General features: G+C 38.8%; 2 protein-coding genes across 6 annotated transcripts in view; both read right to left on the minus strand.

Annotated features, from left to right (window-relative positions):
• Positions 1 to 8,930, minus strand: part of tmem145 (transmembrane protein 145) — an 84,507-nt gene extending 75,577 nt beyond the window's left edge. The window contains exon 1 of the mRNA XM_015372865.1: positions 8,671 to 8,930. Within this exon, the coding sequence (XP_015228351.1) occupies positions 8,671 to 8,781 (111 nt within the window). The 5' untranslated portion in view covers positions 8,782 to 8,930. The remainder of the gene's footprint in view (positions 1 to 8,670) is intronic.
• Positions 8,931 to 12,168: 3,238 nt separating this feature from the next.
• Positions 12,169 to 19,202, minus strand: part of lipe (lipase, hormone-sensitive) — a 38,173-nt gene continuing 31,139 nt past the window's right edge. For all 5 annotated transcript variants that reach the window (XM_015372909.1, XM_015372907.1, XM_015372910.1 and 2 more), the window contains 3 exons: positions 18,139 to 18,320; positions 16,334 to 16,600; positions 12,169 to 15,990 (listed from right to left, as the gene is read on the minus strand). In XM_015372909.1, coding sequence (XP_015228395.1) covers positions 15,586 to 15,990; positions 16,334 to 16,600; positions 18,139 to 18,320 — 854 coding nt within the window. In that variant the 3' untranslated portion in view covers positions 12,169 to 15,585. The remainder of the gene's footprint in view (positions 15,991 to 16,333; positions 16,601 to 18,138; positions 18,321 to 19,202) is intronic.

Raw genomic sequence — 19,202 nt, forward strand, 5'->3', positions numbered from 1 at the left:
ATGATAAATCCAAGTAAAGTGATACGTGGCATGCAAAAATAGTGCATAAATGTCAATTACGGCAGGGGGGGTGTCTGAATCACTTGAGGGAGGCGTTATAGAAATTGATGACGTGAAGTGAAGTGAAGGAACATAAACAATATATCAGGATGTCCAGGGTATCCTTGCTTGATGTAAATTCTGTGCATTAAGCATGTTTATTCCGATTTAAAGGAATAAAGAAAAAAAGGGAAAGAAAAAAAAATGGCATGTTTTTTTTCTTGACCTATTTAACTACCAATGTTGTGGAGCTAAAACTGATTTCAATTCTAGTTGCAATTCCAAAGACTCAAGATTTTGTGGTAGATTATTGATCCCCAGCTTTTGAAAAGTCCTGAAAGGCCAACACAGAATTTGACAGATTCCTCATCAAAACTATTACATTAGCAATTGCAATAGCTTTTATAAGACTTATTGTCATGAACTATTCTTTGAGGAGTAGAGACTGACCGATATTAACAGCAAACATTTGTTGATTAAAATCAGAATCTGGTCTCTTTATCTCCTGTCAGATGAGAGCCAATCACCCAGTGGGACATCACTGGTTTTGTGGCCGAAGCATTCAGTTGCTATGGCTGTTGCTATGATGCGCGCTAGGATTTGGCTGAGCAATCTGATAAAAAAGTGTTTGCTGTTCGTTAATAAGGATTGTCCAGTCCTTGCTGTGAAAAAATTAAAACTCACCCCAGCTCTGACATTTCAGAGGAGCACGCATTTCCAACTCCAGCCCATGCAGTAAGACACTTTGAAAGCTCCAAGACGGTAACAAAGCAGTTTTGCTGGACTTCATCCTTTTCATTATGTTATCTGCTCTGTCTTTCCCTCCTATATCCTAAATAAAACTAAAGCATGTCTTGTAATGCTATAGAAAACAAGGTTCCCTTCTAAATGAATTATTGAATTGCTCTGGTTCAATTTATTCAACACCTAACTAAAGCAAAAAACAGAAGTTTTACCAATTTTTACATTAATGATTGATGCTATCAGTGCTATGTGGCAGTGCTTAGGCATGGTATATTGATTCACTGAAACAAGATTGGATATTTAACTATCTGATCAGTAAGAGTAGTGCCTATGTGGGTTAGATACAGTTTTGCATGTTGTTGAACAGTCCGCTTCAATATATGTGCAAAAAATGTGGAGAAAAGAAATGAGCTAAAGAGATTCTAAATCAAGAGTACTAAACTGGTTCTATTAAAAAACAATCTTTTTAGACAGTGTGTTGTGAGCTACTAATATTGTGCACCACAGGCAAGGCGTGCAAAGTGCTTTGGACCACCATATTTAGAAGAAAATATCTTTTTCTACTGGTAGTTTGGGGTAGCTGGGGCAAAAGAAAGATGAAGTTAGCATCTTGGAGTTGTAGGTACAGCTATCATGTCTATATAAAAGTTAATTATACAATGAATGGTTACGTTCCAAAAAGGACCTGTGATGCGTGAAATCCGAGAAGTAGTAACCTTTACTTTTTACATTTATTATTAAAAAGTTGTTTAGGCTTAAATCCCACTTCCTCTATGATCAGTTTAAATGTATTGTATAAAAAAGTTTCCGCTCCAGCAGTATTCGCAGAGGAGGTGCAGAGAAACATTTTTAGGTCCAAAGCATTTCTTAATTTTTTTCAAACCAAACCAAACCAAAGCTTGGAACTGTATGAACAGAACTCGTTGATGGAACGGTATCTGCATCCTCTTCCCTGTCATGAATGTCATCGCTGTCAGTTTGACACCGTGTTCTAGCTTTTGTGCAGATAACGTTATTATCCAGCGTAATTTTCTTTTTTCTGCAGTCATTAATCCATAATGCAGACTCCATGGTCTTGTTGTGGTCAGCTGCAACCCTTTTTGCATCCTTATCCATAACTTATTGCTGCCTTATGTTATTTGTCCTCCTTCTTTATGGAAAGACTGAAGATGCCTTTATTCTGTAATGGCAACCTACAGCCACGTAGCCTAAACCCTCATTTAGCACGTCCAGAAGTGATAGCATCTTCCTCTGCTTTTTGGCCCGTCCGCAAGTGCATTTGTCGATGCAGAACGTTTTGTTGACATTATGGGTTTTGGAGAAAATTAGCAAACTTAAGTTTGGCAAGCTGTTTTATGTACATGTACATGTGTATTAAAATATGAAACCGTAACATTATTGACACGCAGGTAGGGAAGAAGCATGGAGACTGATTAGCCAATCAGAATGCAGAACACAATTTAAAATGCAAATCCATGAAGCAGCGATGGCGTGAAAGATGAAGCGCTTTAGAACGAGGGTTCACTGTAATAACAATAATAGCTCAAGTTAAGCAATTCACTCCTTTTAATACCACTCTGTGCACATATATTTTTAGGGGAGATTCTTTAGAGGTATTAATATATTCAGTCATTGTTGCCCAAATCAGCGGTATTTCGCTATAACTATCTACCACCAATGCAAAAACAAAAAACAAGAGATTAAAGCAGAACTGAAATAACAGGGGCCAAGTTTAAAGTAGCATTAAGGTTTATACTTTTTTCTTATCTCGGGATAAGCCTTGCTACAAAGTTTAGATGCACTTGGGATACACGTAGTAAACAATATTGTCCCCATCCCTGTGTGTTGCAGTTTCCTAAACCCTGAAACCCAAATAAAAAGGATGCACACTGTTAGGTCCACCACTCTCTGTGAATGAGGGAGAAAAAAACCTTTATGTTGTGAGTAACAGAGCCTAACTAAGGTTAAAAGGGGCTGGCTAAGTGCAGACCATTTACCTCCCACTTAGCAGAGACTTGCTATTTTGTTGTTTTTAAGAGTTTTTCTTATAAAATAAATGGAAAAAGAGTCTCACAGGTGAAGAATGGCAATAATTCACTGCAACAGTAAGAGGGAGCATTTGGTCTATTGGCTGCTGTGATGATGCTTTAGATTAGAGATGCACAATTTATCAAATCACAGTTCATATCACTGTATGTACATATTGTACAATCTGTACAATATCTGACAAATGACTGCTTGGATACAATTTCAGGTAAACTATTGAATGTTGGGAGCTATGTTTTAGAAATATGCTTAATTTGACAAATTTAATCCTAATATTCAACAATCATATTAGAATATCATGGTACCCCAATAATATGCAGAGATTTAAACATTAAATAAATAAGTAAATTAATGCTGTTTAATCAAATACATATTGATTCCCTGTAGATTTAGTAAAAGAAACAAGAAAAAACTAAAATTCACTGAAAAATATTTAAATATGGTGTATTTTATTTCCATTCAATGCATAAATATTAGCCTTTTTTTTTTGTTAAATCCAATCTAATTGGCTGACTGATATGGTGCTGTAATAACTGACCCAGCAGAATACAATACTAATTTATTTTTTACAGCAATACCATTGTACATCCAATACCTAAGAAGACTTTGTAACCACATGGTTCCTTTGGCTGAAATTCCTTTTGTGACACTTTTTTTTAAACATTTTTATATGTTTCTTTACTTTATCCATTACAACACTAGAACACAATTCAATACTTATCTGATAATTACTTATACTATTGGTACATTTTTCATTTTTAAAGTGGGCTTTACTTAATATATAAGCTTTCCTGGTAAATATATATAGCGGTATACATTTTGCCTTTTAGTACCTTTAGTTCTTATTTGTTTCATTTATGCTACACTTTTTTTAAGTTGATTACGACGTTGTAGAAAATTTGATCTAATTTTCTGATTTTCTAATGTATAAACGACGAATGTATAAACAACCTTTCCAAAATGCCAAAAATTAGAAAACCTTTTCTGCTGTTTTTCATCTCATTAATTGACTACAAGAAAATATATTTTATTATATATATTTATATATATTTATATATATATTATATATATTTATATATATATTATATATATTTTACTGGAACTCTGATTACAAAAAATACAGTAAAAGAGCAGCTGAGTTATTGCCACAAAATACATTTAGTATGCTGAATTTCTAAAAGCACTAAAAGCTATTGAGCGATTATGCCACTGCAACAAAAAATATTCTACAGCTTGTTACACAGCTTTATTTAGGCTTGTTAAAGTGTGGTCAACACTGAATCAGATATTAAATTCTGTAGATAACCTTCTTAATACTGCAACAACTGCATATCAATAAATCAGATCTCTTCTACTCCAAATTCTCTAATCAGCAGGAGTATCTGTAATGCACTACAAATGGGAGATCACAGAGGCAGTAAAGCACAATCTGAGGGTTTTAAAAGTGAGATGTTCAATACATAACGTATCTCATAAAAGGCATATATGCTTAAAAAGTTATTTGAGTAAAATAATAATGTTTTTATAATGGAAAACAATCCAAAGTTTGTATAAAACTATTTCCAATTGTCTCAAGGCATATCCAGACAGTGTTAACAGTATAAAATCGTTACTGCAGAGTCCTGGAGGATTGGAAGGCTGTCCTTTTATTGAGCAACTAACATTGTTTTACACACACACACAGGCATACACACATGCAGTCTTGGAAGTTGCCCAGTGCTACCTTCTGCTGCATGACCACCGTGCTGCACCATCCGGAGGCAGGTGCAATATCAGTGTTCAAGGGCATGTCAACAGCTGCAATGTGTGTATATATGGCTCTTTCTGTGTATATGTAGTCATACGTCTGTTATTATCTAGGGGATTCAAACTGGTCAGATCAATCTCACAACTAGTGTTACTTTCAGGTAAGACTAGTTGTGACTAGTTTCACTGAACATCATCACCAGGTTCTAGTATTATAACCATTTAGATTGAGTAAATGCTCAACCAATCTATTATTGATTGGATTTGATTGATTGGAATGGGACAAACATTTCTTTACCTTTTCCATTTTGATACCTAGTCCATCGAGCATAAGAAGCATGTTAGTTCAAGAGGAAGACTCAAAGTTAGCGCATGGATGAAGTAAGCTACTCGAAGGGATAAAATTTGTCAGTGATTTTCGGAAGATGCCAGGAATGGTGAAGAGGAGTGGTACAAAGTGGCTTTTTATCTGTTATGATGAATATCAAAATATAGAATCTTGATTTAGAGATTATGGTATACAGAAATGTTTTGGACCAATGAGGTGCAGTGACATGCATGTTTTCAATAAAACTGGAGGCAAAAGGCTGAAGCAAGACAGTAGCAAAAGAACATGATTGGTGGATGGGTAGATGTTTGCTCGTTCATCCTGTACAGGTTCGTAAAAGGCTAAACATATTGTGGAGGTTTTTCAGAAATTTTTGAAAAGACTCTCCACTAAAAAAAATGCACATGCACAACCCTGCACCCGCTCCAGAAAGGGCACTCCTATTAAACATGTGCAAGACCATCCACAAGCCCATTTCTCCTTATGCATGCTCTGTTTAAAAGTTTCTGTTTGCATCGCTCATACAAGCTTACTTCCCAAATGAAGATTTGCAATTTTTTCACTATATCAGACTCATCACCGATAAGTGAAAATGGGGACAAGATCATAGGACGGCCTTGCATAAACATATCACCAGAATGATTGACATTTAGGAAGACCACTTATTTTGATGATCCACCCGGGAAAAAAAATCCTCCACTATACCTTTAACTTCATGACACAAATCAAGAATGAGATATGTATCAGCTGTTACTTCCTCTGAGATTGGCTAAAAACCCAATATGGGATGTAGGTACCCAATAAGCTCGAGGAATGGTACTTTATGTCTCTTCTTTTTGTGTAAACCTTCTATGACAGGATTTCCAGATGGATACTTGTATAATTCAGACTTAATTAGCTGTATTAATCTAGCTTATGCCAGGTTAGTGAGCCTTAAGGCCGATTTATGCTTTTGACGCATAGCCTTTGCAACCTACAAATATGTCTCTGTGTGCAACCACGCTCCCCACACAGAGGTTCTGCAACCATCGTTGCACACATTATAAAAATCTTGACTAGGTGTCGGACGGTCGCAAACCTGCGCAGACCTCAAGCGGAAGAGCACAGACAAAAAGCAGCTGTGATTGGTCCTTGGTATGCCTTTCCGGCTGTATGTGTGGTCGTCCTTCTCGATTTGGCGCTGTGGCGCGGCATTTTTAAAAACCAAGGAACAACTAAAATGGACAACCCCGACGAAAGGTTAAACAGTCTTTTTTCCAACTCCATTAAGATAACCTGTTCCTCTTTAATGTCTAGCAACTCTAGATCCATCTCCGTGGCCAAGATATGTTGCTGATGCGCCATCGTTGTCTCGGAAGACAAACACTCCCATCCGCACGGCCAAAGTTTTCACGAGTTCTCAAATAGGCTCCCCCTAGCGCTTTGGCGGGAAACTGCTTTGCATCCCTAGAAATTCCAGACTGACGTTGCAGAAGCATACCAGCAAAACTGGTTCGCAACCAGACCCAAGAAACATTTGATGTGTACAGTTGCAGAAGTAAAATCTGCCCTTTAGCCCAACTTACCCACTAAATGATGGGGTTGAATTGCTAAGACTACATAACCAATCACTGCAAAGTTTATCTTAGAACCATAAATAGACTTTCCTACTGTTTAAGAGCTTTCAAAATCTGAAAAGGGTTTTCTGAACTTTGTGTTTTTATTTAGCATCTATATTTATTGTTTTAATGCTCTTAAAATACAGAAATCTCTCCTTGTGAAACAGCAAAGAAATTCTTATATTTTCTCAACAGTGGTCATAACATCCATAAATGAGCAATGAAGAATACAAGCTTCCATGTTTTTCAGACTTCACAATCAGGGAACTAGCCGTGGGCAAGATACATCCCTATCTTTCATGTCCTTTGACTGTGCAAAGCACCTGGAGGCAAGTAGCTGGAGAAAATCAACACTTACATGTGGAGAATATTTAAACAGCATGCCATGCAGAAAAAGGACCTTCATCCCACAGTGCAATCAACTACCATCCAAAACTGGTCACCTGTAGCACTGATATTGAGAACTACAACAAAACAATGCCTCAAACATCAGTATTATAATAGTTATTACATGAACAATGATTATGATGACTTTTAAATAGTTCCTAACATTTAAGATGCTATTTCAAAGAAAAAAAGAAAAAGTATTTTCTAAAACATGACAAGACATGCTGTGAAGAGCAAGAGAGAGCAATGCTTTCAGCAGCCATTTCTATATATATTGGCTGGCATGGTTCTCCTACCAAAACGCTTTGCCTGAGTTTAAAACTTAAGGATAAAAGCTGCTGATTTCACTGACTCCATACAGTGTAACACCAAATAAAATCTATAAACTTCTAGATCACTGTCTTGCAATATTTTCCTTTTTTTATTAGATAACTTAGCTAGATAAAAGATTAATATAAATACATAGGAATTGTAATTGATGACTCCCTCACCTTCAAACATTTTATTGATAAACTTGTTAAGAAATTAAAAGTTAAACTGGGTTTCTTCTTTCGTAATAAGACATGTTTTTCCTTTGGAGTAAAAAAGCGCCTTGTCTCTGCCAGGTTTTTATCGGCCTAAGATTATGGTGACCTTTTTTATAAGAATGCTACTTCTTCATGTCTTCAAATGTTGGACTCTGTTTACCATGCTTCATTAAGGTTCATCACAAACTGTAGAGCCATGAAACATCACTGTGACCTTTGCTCTCAGGTGGAACGGCCTTCCCTCTCTACGAGAAGGCAGTGTCATTGGTACACTTTTATTTACAAGGCCCTTCTTGGATTACTGCCCTCATACATTTACTTATTTACACAGAAAAGCATTATGCCCTGAGATCCAACGATCAGCTCTTGCTCACTGTTCTTTTGCCTGAACAGAACTAGGGAAGAAAGCCTTTAGCTACGCAGCTCCTTGTGCTTGAAATTTTTTTACAAAGAAACTGGAAGCTGACTGAGTTTTTATCTTTAAATGCTTTTAAGTTGAAAGTGGAAGAATTTGAAGCAACCTCAATGATTTGTAATTGTTTAACTTGATATGTTTTTTTTATTGTACCTGTCATTTCATTTAATGTATCTCTTTTTCTTATGTAACTTTGGTGCCTCTTGGCCAGGATTCCCTTAAAAAAGAGTTTTTTAATCTCAATGGGATTTTTTTCCCCTGGTTAAATAAAGTTTAATTAAAAATAATTTTTAAAAACTCTTCCAGAATTATGCAGCTTGTTATGTTAAACTTGTAGCTGCAGGGTGATAACATCTGAGGATAATAAAGAACAGAATTACAAACTAAGAGCTGCTCCCTCTCTGATCTGTGTGATGCTGATCTATGAAAAACAGCAGATCTCAGACCCAGATGGACCAAGCTCAGTTTCCAAAGGGTTTCACCACAAACCAAAGTGCGCAAAACCCATATGACGCACACCTGTGACGGCTCATCTAAATTACAAATAGAACCATAAAGGGTTTCCTAACATGCAGCCGCTTAATTAAAGAGGGGAAAAAACATTGCCGGGTCCTGATGATGCCCAAATAATGTCACCATAACACTAACATGTTCGCAGCTTCTGCAGACTGCGCGCAAACGCTCCGTAGAGGAGCAGAGCGTGTTTCCAAAAACAGCCACGGACACAGGAGAGCGAAGTTGGGGCGTAAAATGAAGCAGAGTCCAGCTGAGAGGCTCAGAGGAACCTGCAGCCAAGTCTGATCAGACTGACAGCAGCGTAGAGAAAACCAATTCACTCACCTCTTTGGTATCGACGATGCCTTTGACGTATTTTCCGTAGACAGAATCCACGCAGAGCACAGTGGAAAGCACGACCAGCCACAGGAGTCTCTCCCCGACCCTCACCTCCATCTTCCTCTCTCCCCCGCAGCCGCTCGTCTGTTCTCTCAGCTCTCCCAGAAAGCTTGCCTCCGGCTCGGGGGCGCGCACGGAGGAGCAGCAGAAAGAAGCGCGCGCGCGCACCCCGCCTCCTGCCTCCCTCCAGCTGTTGTAGATGGATGGATGGATGGAGATGATGTTCCTCTCTGAGTGTTTGGAGGGGTGGGAGTGGGATGCAGAGGGAAGCGCGCGCCGTTTTCCGCTCGTGCCTCGGCCCCACGACACGTCCACGCAGAAAAAATGCCACCCCCTGATTGCAATCATGTTTTCATCTGAGGTCATATATATACTGCTAATGAAGTGGTTCCTAGGCAGATTATGTCTGGCCTCCCGCTGCAAAAGTAATCATATCAATTATCAGGAAGATTAAAAGAAAAAAACAGCGGAGAATTAATTATTATATTTTTTTAAATAAGATAAAAAGTAACTGCAAGTCCTCACAATAGTATTTGAACCAAAACATAATCAGCATGTGATTATGTTAAGGCAAATATGCATCACAAAATTTCCATTTTATGTTGGTATATTGCATCTAATTACTAAATATTTAAATGTTTTTTCAACAATGTGATGCAGATTACAACCTACCAGATGAAAACATGCAATTTCCACTCTTGCTCATATTTGATGCATATTAGTCTTCAGAACTTACAGTAGTGGCACTGGAAAAACGTTTGTTTCCAAGTGCATCTGAGGCAGGATCATTTTTAAATGTGCTTTGTAAAAAATAATAAGAACAGCACATTCTACAAAGATAATCCTGCAGGTTTTAAGATAATTTTTACTACACTGCCTTTAAAAAGGAACTACTTGCACCTATCAAACTTACAAATGTTGTAATTCATTGTAATTAAGCTCCAGTCATTGGGATTTTATGTGACATTAAAAGCAGGCAGTTTATAACATGTATTACCTGTATAACATCTGTTTTTTGGTTTCTTTGTTGTCCTTTTTTATCATAAAAGACCTCAAATGTGTTTTTAAGAGAATGCTGGTGAACAAACGATATCATGGAAAACAAGAAACGCAGCAGAAAGGTTAGGAGTAAACTTTAGTGAAAAAGTTTTTTGTCATAAACCTATAATCCAGGCCTTGGATGTCTCAGCCTGTGAATATTCCTGGCCATAAATGCAAAGGGTTTTAACACAGCAGCAATACATGGCCGCCTGGGATCAACCGACAGGCTATATATTAATCAGAGAAGCAGCTTTGAGGAGAAAATATGTAAACAGGACAACTAGCTGTGCACTTAAGCAAATGTGGCCGTTCTGGGAAACAGGTGACAAATCATTTGGAGTGTCTTTTAATGTTTACTATAAGTGAGGTTTTTAGGTCTAGACTCAGAATCCCATTTGTGGTAGAAAACTATTGCCATAGATCATCAACTTGGACATATTAGAATTTACCATAGAAGTTTTACCATCCAGCAAGTTCTTGTGTTTCACCTAAAGTTCAAACCAAAATGCAACTGAGTCTTGAGTAAGAGTGCATTGTTTTTTTGTTTTTTCTATGGGAAATACTGTTCAGGACATTTTACAAAGATGAAGAGATCAAAATCACATTTTTTGGATGTTTATAGCTGGACGCGGTGTACCCTAAATTAAATGCAACTGTTGTCAACAGACAATTCAGCAGTATTTGTGTTAGTCCAGCTTATGAATTCTAAGATATTTAGAGTGATTTTAGAGTACAGTAGAATGAATCTGCAGCTTTATTATTTTTACACTTAAAAATATCGCCCCACTTTAGATTTAAGGATTAAATAGATATTGCCTTTGTCTCTTTGCTTTGTCACCTTCTTTTGTGCAGGAAATCAAACAAACACCCAGTCCACAACCTCATGGTGGCTCACAGACGCTGTGACATTCTTAAAGTTGGAACAAATACAGATGCTCAATAAGTGGCATATACACTCACTGGCCACTTTATTAGATACACCTGTCCAACTGCTCGTTAACACTTAATTTCTAAGCAGCCAATCACATGGCGGCAACTCAGTGCATTTAGGCATGTAGACATGGTCAAGACAATCTCCTGCAGTTCAAACCGAGCATCAGTATGGGGAAGAAAGGTGATTTGAGTGACTTTGAACGTGGCATGATTGTTGGTGCCAGAAGGGCTGGTCTGAGTATTTCAGAAACTGCTGATCTACTGGGATTTTCACGCACAACCATCTCTAGGGTTTACAGAGAATGGTCCGAAAAAGAATAAACATCCAGTGAGCGGCAGTTCTGTGGGCGGAAATGCCTTGTTGATGCCAGAGGTCAGAGGAGAATGGCCAGACTGGTTCGAGCTGATAGAAGGGCAACAGTGACTCAAATAACCACCCGTTACAACCAAGGTGGGCAGCAGAGCATCTCTGAACGCACAGTGAGTCGAACTTCGAGGCAGATGGGCTACAGCAGCAGAAGACCACACCGGGTGCCACACCTTCAGCTAAGAACAGGAAACTGAGGCTACAATTTGCACAAGCTCATCGAAATTGGACAATAGAAGATTGGAAAAACGTTGCCTGGTCTGATGAGTCTCGATTTCTGCTGCGACATTCGGATGGTAGGGTCAGAATTTGGCGTCTACAACATGAAAGCATGGATCCATCCTGCCTTGTATCAACGGTTCAGGCTGGTGGTGGTGGTGTCATGGTGTGGGGAATATTTTCTTGGCACTCTTTGGGCCCCTTGGTACCAATTGAGCATCGTTGCAACACCACAGCCTACCTGAGTATTGTTGCTGACCATGTCCATCCCTTTATGACCACAATGTACCCAACTTCTGATGGCTACTTTCAGCAGGATAATGCGCCATGTCATAAAGCTGGAATCATCTCAGACTGGTTTCTTGAACATGACAATGAGTTCACTGTACTCAAATGGCCTCCACAGTCACCAGATCTCAATCCAATAGAGCATCTTTGGGATGTGGTGGAACGGGAGATTCGCATCATGGATGTGCAGCCGACAAATCAGCGGCAACTGTGTGATGCCATCATGTCAATATGGACCAAACTCCCTGAGGAATGCTTCCAGCACCTTGTTGAATCTATGCCACCAAGAATTGAGGCAGTTCTGAAGGCAAAAGGGGGTCCAACCCGTTACTAGCATGGGGTACCTAATAAAGTGGCCGGTGAGTGTATATATATACTATTTATTACTTTTTTCAGTTTTGTGTCATTTGAATTACTAGTGTGTAATTAACGTTTTTTAATGGGAGGGTTTGTAAACTTTCAAGCATCGCTGCATATATTTACAAACTTTTCAATAACCATGCAGAGAAAACCTCTCCATTACAACCTTTTGTTGTTTCATTTGTGCACTGACAAAGTTCAGCAATAAGCTAGGACACAGGGAAGCATTCCTGGGAGAATATATTTATTTAGATAAAAGTCAGCAAAAGAATAAACTTTCTTATACATATGGTTCATCTCATACATCAGTCTATTATGGAACCATCAAAGTTTACACAGTCGAAAAAATAATCAATCTGATAAACAGATATCAAAGTAAAAATATCTACATGAGTCATCTTTATTTCACATTTTTTAGCATTAATCACAGGTTTGCACTTGTGGTGTTTTCAACAAAGTAATGTTTAAAGAAAAAAAAAAACGGTTTTCCAGTCTATGGCTTTTTAAATCAAGTCTTTTTTTTGTTCACCTATTTCTATAATAGGTAAAGGAGGAACATCTTCCTCCTCAGAAATCATGCAGCACAATTTGCATATGGAGTGCAGGCAGGTTATTCTAGACGACACCTGCAATGCAATGGTAACAGCTGAACATTAAACAGGAGGGACGGAACATCTGCCTTCCCTCTTTGGTTCTACTTTAACTCCACCCTAATCTTTCCAGCCACGATGAAACATTCCAGTGAAGTGCCTGAGGTAAATATAATAACCGCTGCATCTATACAAGCCGACCTAAAGCAAACTCAATGTGTTACCATAGATATGATTTGATAGATTACTTGTGAAGCTCAAGTTAAAGCTTATCGAAGCGTATTGCACGACAATAATCAGCATCGCCACTCTTCTGACTCAGAGAGCAGAGACTATAGTGAGGAAAATCCTAAAGTTACAAGCTGAAGAAAGGATATTGCACTTCAATAAACTCACGATTGGTCAACTAAAGAATTTTAAGATAAACAACCCAGTGAAAATACGCAGATATGTTTACACTGAAGTGCAATAAGATTTTGAACCCACCAGGAGAGGTGGACAAACTATGAGTCAGCAATTCTAAGCATTACAGTGAAATAAAGGTTTGAAGCTCAAAGCTTCAGGAGCTCAAATCATAAAACCAGAGCTTTGTCAGGAATAAATATCACCAAAAACAGGCAGAATTTTGCTTGTAAGTATTTCCCAAACCGTCACCTGCTTTCATGTAGCATATGAGGGTCTATACACTATGTTTGACACATTACTTTTACATTTGCTTACAAATAAGCAGCAGTTCTGCTTGTCAGTCACTTGTAGCGCTGCTCTTGAACTATCCACTTCAAATTACACACAGAGACGATATGTGTTGTGAAATCACACTATATAAATAAACTGAAGGGAGGACAGGAAAATAAAAAAAGGTTCCGAGGAGGATCGACGATCAAAGTCTGCCTCCACCTCAGATGATCAAGGCTATGAAAAGTCAGTTTACTTTAAAGTGCCGTTAAAAAAAAAACATGACACAAATAAAATACTTTCCACACAGAAAACTGTTTGTGCTTCAGTGATAAGCAGCAAGCAAACTTGGAATAAACTAACTGCAGTAAAAGTACAAACTGCACATTAACAGCAACAATCAAAACAAGTTCAAACTTCAGCCCCAAACTGCACAGACTAAGTGTATTATTCTCTCTGTCAATCTGACTTAAAATTTTTGCACTAAGTTCTTCAAGCTGACAGAATAGAGAACCGTCTAATCCTGTAGCATGACTGCACTTCTACGGGTGGTGGTGGGGGAGGATTTCACAGTCAGAGCATCAGCTAAATCCTATTCATCAAACTGCATCCTTCTCTGCAGAACTGGCAACCTCTGCTCTGTTACCGGGAGACACACACACTGTTGGCAACAGCGTGGACTAACCTGCGGAAGGTTTCTGGTGCATTTTAAACAACATTGATAGATGAAATGAATCTGAAAGTTGCCAAAAATAGTGACAGTCCTATTTTGCGTGAAATGCATTTTTTTTGCTATTTTTATTTTTTTTCACAGCAAGGGTTTTCAAGATTTGCCTAAAAGCCTCTGACTTGTTATGAAAACAAACAAGCTGTCGGGTCATAAATCCCTGGGCTGGAGGAGGCTTTGGTTGGACACTGACACCAGTAGAGAAAATCTGACAACTCACAAGAAAAGCAGTGTCATCATGTTAAAAACGTGTATGGAAAGCTGAGTTTTTTTTCTTAACAGTTCCACAGATTAACTCCATTTCTATTCAGGGTGTGGATACCAAGCAACTGTTTCCAATCCTGATATTCTGAAATGATTAAAACGCTTCATCAAGGAAAGAAATGCAAAAAACATGACTTGAGGAAATTTCAGAGCTTTTTTTTTCCTGCTTTCACTTGAAGGCATCTTAAGTTTTATTCTCTGCATTACTGAAACAGCACTGCAAATGTCAAAATAGAACTTTGTGTCTGGATTGGAATATTCATCGCCTTCTCTTACTGTTCACTGCGCCGCCATTGAAAGAGCCAGAGAAGTCAGTGGTTCAGCCTAAAGAAGCACATCTTTAAAGAGCCTTGCTCTGCTATAAATACCCCTTGATTTTTTTTTTTTGTCACATTTTTGTCACACATATTGTGATGGTTTTTTTTCAAATGGAAAGAAAATGTTGCACAGCTTTAGAAGCTGTTGCAGATAAAACTAATATGATCTGTTCCATCACCGTATTCCTTGCACTCTATAAACTTAAGTTTCCTATTGACGGTAAGTTAAAATCCCAATGGAATACAAAGAGGATTATGGTTGGAAATTGAAACAAATATGTTTTTAAAATAAATTTAAAACTTTAGAAGACATTAAAACAAATTACAGCAGCCAAAACTCAGGGAATATAACTAGACATAAATAATAAAAACAGTCCTGCATAGAGTTTAAAATAAGGTTTTAAAAAACAGCCACAGTTTGAATACATTTCTTTAGTTTGAAGCCTTTGGCTTGGTTAGCCTCATTATTCTATTTGGTAAGAGAAAACATATTTACTTCCTACAAGGTGATGCCAAACAGGCATAATGGGGAAGACAATGTGGAGTTATTAAGTGTGATTTAGAGAGTATTCCTAAAGGACAAGTGGCCTCGTTGTTGCGGATGCCTCCACACAGAAGCATACAGTGTGTCCACCTCTATCTGATTAGGGCCTGCCTCGGCCCAGATGAATCACCCATTCAGGCGTCGTCTTAGGAGAGCTCGGCGCTGCTTTATGTCTGGGGCTGCCCGACAGCGGCTCCGTTAGGTACGCATGCTCTGCTGTGTGTATGTGGGGGCATGCTGATCTTTGATCTGAGAATCTTTGAAATCGTCATCCCATCCTGAAACATGACTGCCTTTTTTGTGGGTGTGTTCGTAGTGTTGAGATTAAATACATTTAAGCGCTCCACCCCCTTTTATTTATCTTTTAAACACTGAGCATTTTTTTAGACTGCCCCCTCCCACCCTTCTGTTTCTTGCATGTTTTTTTCCTTTGTTCTCATAGAAGCTTTGCTCTGCCTACATCAGTCTGACTTTCATCAACTCTCTCTCTTTTCACTCTTTTGGTGAACTGCAGTGCCCCCCCCCCAAAACCTCATTTAAGCACCGATGCCGCCAGCGTCAGTGTTATTCTGGGCTGCCACAGTAACAGAGCCCTCCCCATCAGAAATCTTAGCCCCCTTCCCGACAGCTGCCTCTGCGTCCCCAATAGGTCGGGTGAGGAGAGCACCATTTTCCCCACAAGGTGCCAGTTCCCCCCCATCGGTCCGCTCCAGCTTGCGGTGCTTGCGTGGCTCTGGGGGCGTGTCTTTCTGGTTGAAGACGGAGCGGATTCGCTCCACGCAGATGTTTGCGGCCTCCCTGGTCTCCTTGGAGAGGTGTGATATACTGAGAAAGCCGTGGGGGAGGTCGTCCACGATGCACAGAGTGACAGGCTGCCCTACGCTCCTCAGACGCTTGGCAAACATGACCGAGTCGTCCAGCATGGGGTCCAACGCACACGCCTGAGACGACAAGAGAGAAGGAGAGGGCGAAAAAAGGGGGAGTGGATGATGAAAAACCCGTTTAAACTCCCTTCAGACATGTCAAGAATCTTAATTATGGGATTGAGGGAAGGAGCCAAAGCAGCCAAGTCTCTTTTGTTCATATTTTTTTTTTTTAAGTCTCGCTGACTCACTAAAGCCACTTAAAAATCAGGACTAGTTTTCTCTTCGTCATCTACCATCCTCATCAAAACACCGAGCAGGCAGTGACCTCAACAAACATTTCTTCAGACCCTTTTCTTTTTGTTTACCCCTGTAAGCTTTATTTGATGAAGTGATAGTTAAATGAAAAATGCATTTTTACCACTATGTTTACAGGCGGCAGCCCCTTCAGCATGCTGTCAGGAGCCAACAGAGGTGAGCAGAAAGGATCCTTGACCACTGGAGAGGTCTGCATCTTCATTTCAGCGAGCTGCTCCGAGCGTAGAGGCTCAAAGCCCAGCGGAAACTCCCTGGGGTGCTCCAGCTCTGATCTTTCCCCTCCAACAGGGGGTGGAATGGCTACGGAGGACAGGTCATCGGACATGGAGGGGTCACCGTCCCCGGAGAGGAAGAAACTCACATCTTCTACCTATGGAGCAGAAGAAAAGAAAATATTCCACTTTGTTAAAACAGCTCTGAGAGGTCATAGAAAAAGAGTCAAGGGAGAGCAGACAGCTCTTTGTCCTTGTGAAAATATAAAACCGCTGGCAGGGTGCCTGAGTCCAGGCTGAGCAACCAGATTTCAAGGAGAGAAAGATTATCTAATGTCCGCATTACTTTTGGCCGGAGCCGTTACTAATTTAATCAATTTAGGACAAAAAAAGAGGAGGAAAAAAAGAAATGCAACTAATAACCTGATGGATTGGAAGAGTTTTATAGTTCTGGCCTGTTTAGAAAACTTCGGATACATCATAGATAAAAATGCCCCCCCCCACACACACACACACCATTATTGCTTTCCTTAAAACAGCCTTTTTCCTGTTGACATTTTTACTTACTAAACAAGAACAACCTTGAATCTATTTATCAATTCTGTCTAACTGAGCGTATGCCTGACGTCCCAGAGTCTTCTAAAACGCAGGCATATGCTGAACTTTATATATAGATATTTTTTTCAATTTTGGGCGTATACATAGAGTATTTATAACAAGTCCAGAACTTATGTCCAATGACAGCCTAACTAGACGCCATGACTTATGAGTAACTTACACGTAACGTACATCAACAACATATAACAGATAACCTGGAACTTATGCCCCACGTATGAGCGTACTCGCCATATGTCGAAGTGTGCCAGTATACTTCAGCGTGCTCTTAACTTACACAACTTATACAACTTATTGTGTTTTTTATGCTTTTGTACGGTAACCTTGAGTGTCCAGAAAGGCGCCTTTTTAAATAAAATGTATTATTATCATTATTAAACCAAATGCATAACTTATCAAACGTATGCCAGCGTTTTTGCCATATTTTTCGTGCATCAAAGCAAAATCGTCAAGGTGTGACGAAGGCCTTTAATTAGGGCCACATTTTTAAATCTAGAAAGGAATGTAAACATACACCCCATAAATATTGAACTTTATGAGCAGTTTATAACCGTTTTTATCTAGAACTATCAAAACACCTTAGTGATGGATTTCTGTAATTTGCTATGGGACATTTTTTCCAAATATTAGTGGGGGGATGTATGCAGCTTGTATGTACATTTTTGAAAATACGAACCGAAGAAAAATGGCACAACAAAAAAAAAAATCAAATATGAATGTGTTTTTTTTTTAATTATCACTGTCCACAGCAAAATAAAAAATCTGTTCAAATAAATCAAAAGCACTAAACGAATGATATTCATGTACATGATTGGAAAGAGCTCTCTAAATCCCATGGATGTTTGATTCTTTAGCTATTCTAAAATCCATTCTAAAATCCATGTCCGTCTCTAATTCCAGATCAATAGGAGTGGGACCGTAACACCTCTGTAACCTTCATCAGTTATTAGTTATGTTCCAGCCTTGATTCCTACTTCCAACGCCAGAAGCTCTTTGTTTCACAGCATTAAAGTCTTCCTGATAAGAGCATCATCTAAGGGGAGAGTTAATCTCAACATAAGTAAGTTCCAGCGTGACATACAGTGTGCTCAGACATCAGCGAGGGACTCTGGAGGACGGAGCTGCTGTGGGAGCCCAAGTCCTGGCACGTCTTGCTCTTCACAGATAATTTCCTGCTGGGGAGCTGCGATGGCTTGTTGGGAACAGGCGGGTCGGCGTGAGGAGAGTTGATCGAAGCCGCCGAGACACTTTTCCTCACCGTATCTGAGAAACAAAGCGAGGTTTAAATCCTACTTTTAATTGAAAGAACAAAGTTCCAATGAAACTTTTTCAATTTTTTTTATATTTAACTTCACATTTTGCTGCATTATGACAACGAAACTGTAATTTCTAGGGCTTGTTTGAGAAAGGAACAAAGTGGTGCATGACTGAAGTGGAAAAAAAATGTTTTATGGTTTTCATTCATCTTTTCCTGAAATTACAGCTAATCTCTGAGTTTATGTCTCTACCAGCTTTATAAACTAAAATATTTGTTCCCATTCTCTTTGCTAAACAGCTCACACTAAGTCCGATTAAATAGTGAGTCTCTTTGAATGTAATTTCTCAAGTCTTACAGATTCTGAATTGAATTTGGGTTCGAACAATTCATGATCCAAACCATCCTACTGTTTTTAAGTCATTTTCTGGGATGTTTAACAGTAATGCAGCTTTTTTTTTTTTTTTTTTTTACAGCCTCTAACAGGGTTTCTGTACGAGCTGCACAATATTTAGCTACATTAACTAGCAAGTTTTCCAGTTTTCCAGTTCCCGCTGACAGTATAATAAGGCCCCCACCATGCTTTTCACTGGTTATCATTTTAGTTTGTTTTCTCCAAACGAGTTCCAAAAGTGCAGTTTCTGACATCATCTTTCATGTTTTATGTCTGTGAGAAACAGAAGATGCAATTCGTCACTTCTTTAATAAATGACTTCACAAAAAGTTTGCTTATGCTGAGTATAAATTAAACACCTTTACTAATCGGCTGTCTTCAAAAGGCCTCGGTTAAAGCAGATTTTCTTGAATACAGTCAGAAAAATCACAGTTGTCAGTTCTCTTTTTTTTGAGAAAGCCATTATTTCCTCCCTACTTTACAATTATTTTATACT

The sequence above is a fragment of the Cyprinodon variegatus genome, unplaced genomic scaffold (assembly GCF_000732505.1).
Source record: "Cyprinodon variegatus isolate N-32 unplaced genomic scaffold, C_variegatus-1.0 Scaffold77, whole genome shotgun sequence".
Lineage (NCBI taxonomy): Eukaryota > Metazoa > Chordata > Actinopteri > Cyprinodontiformes > Cyprinodontidae > Cyprinodon > Cyprinodon variegatus.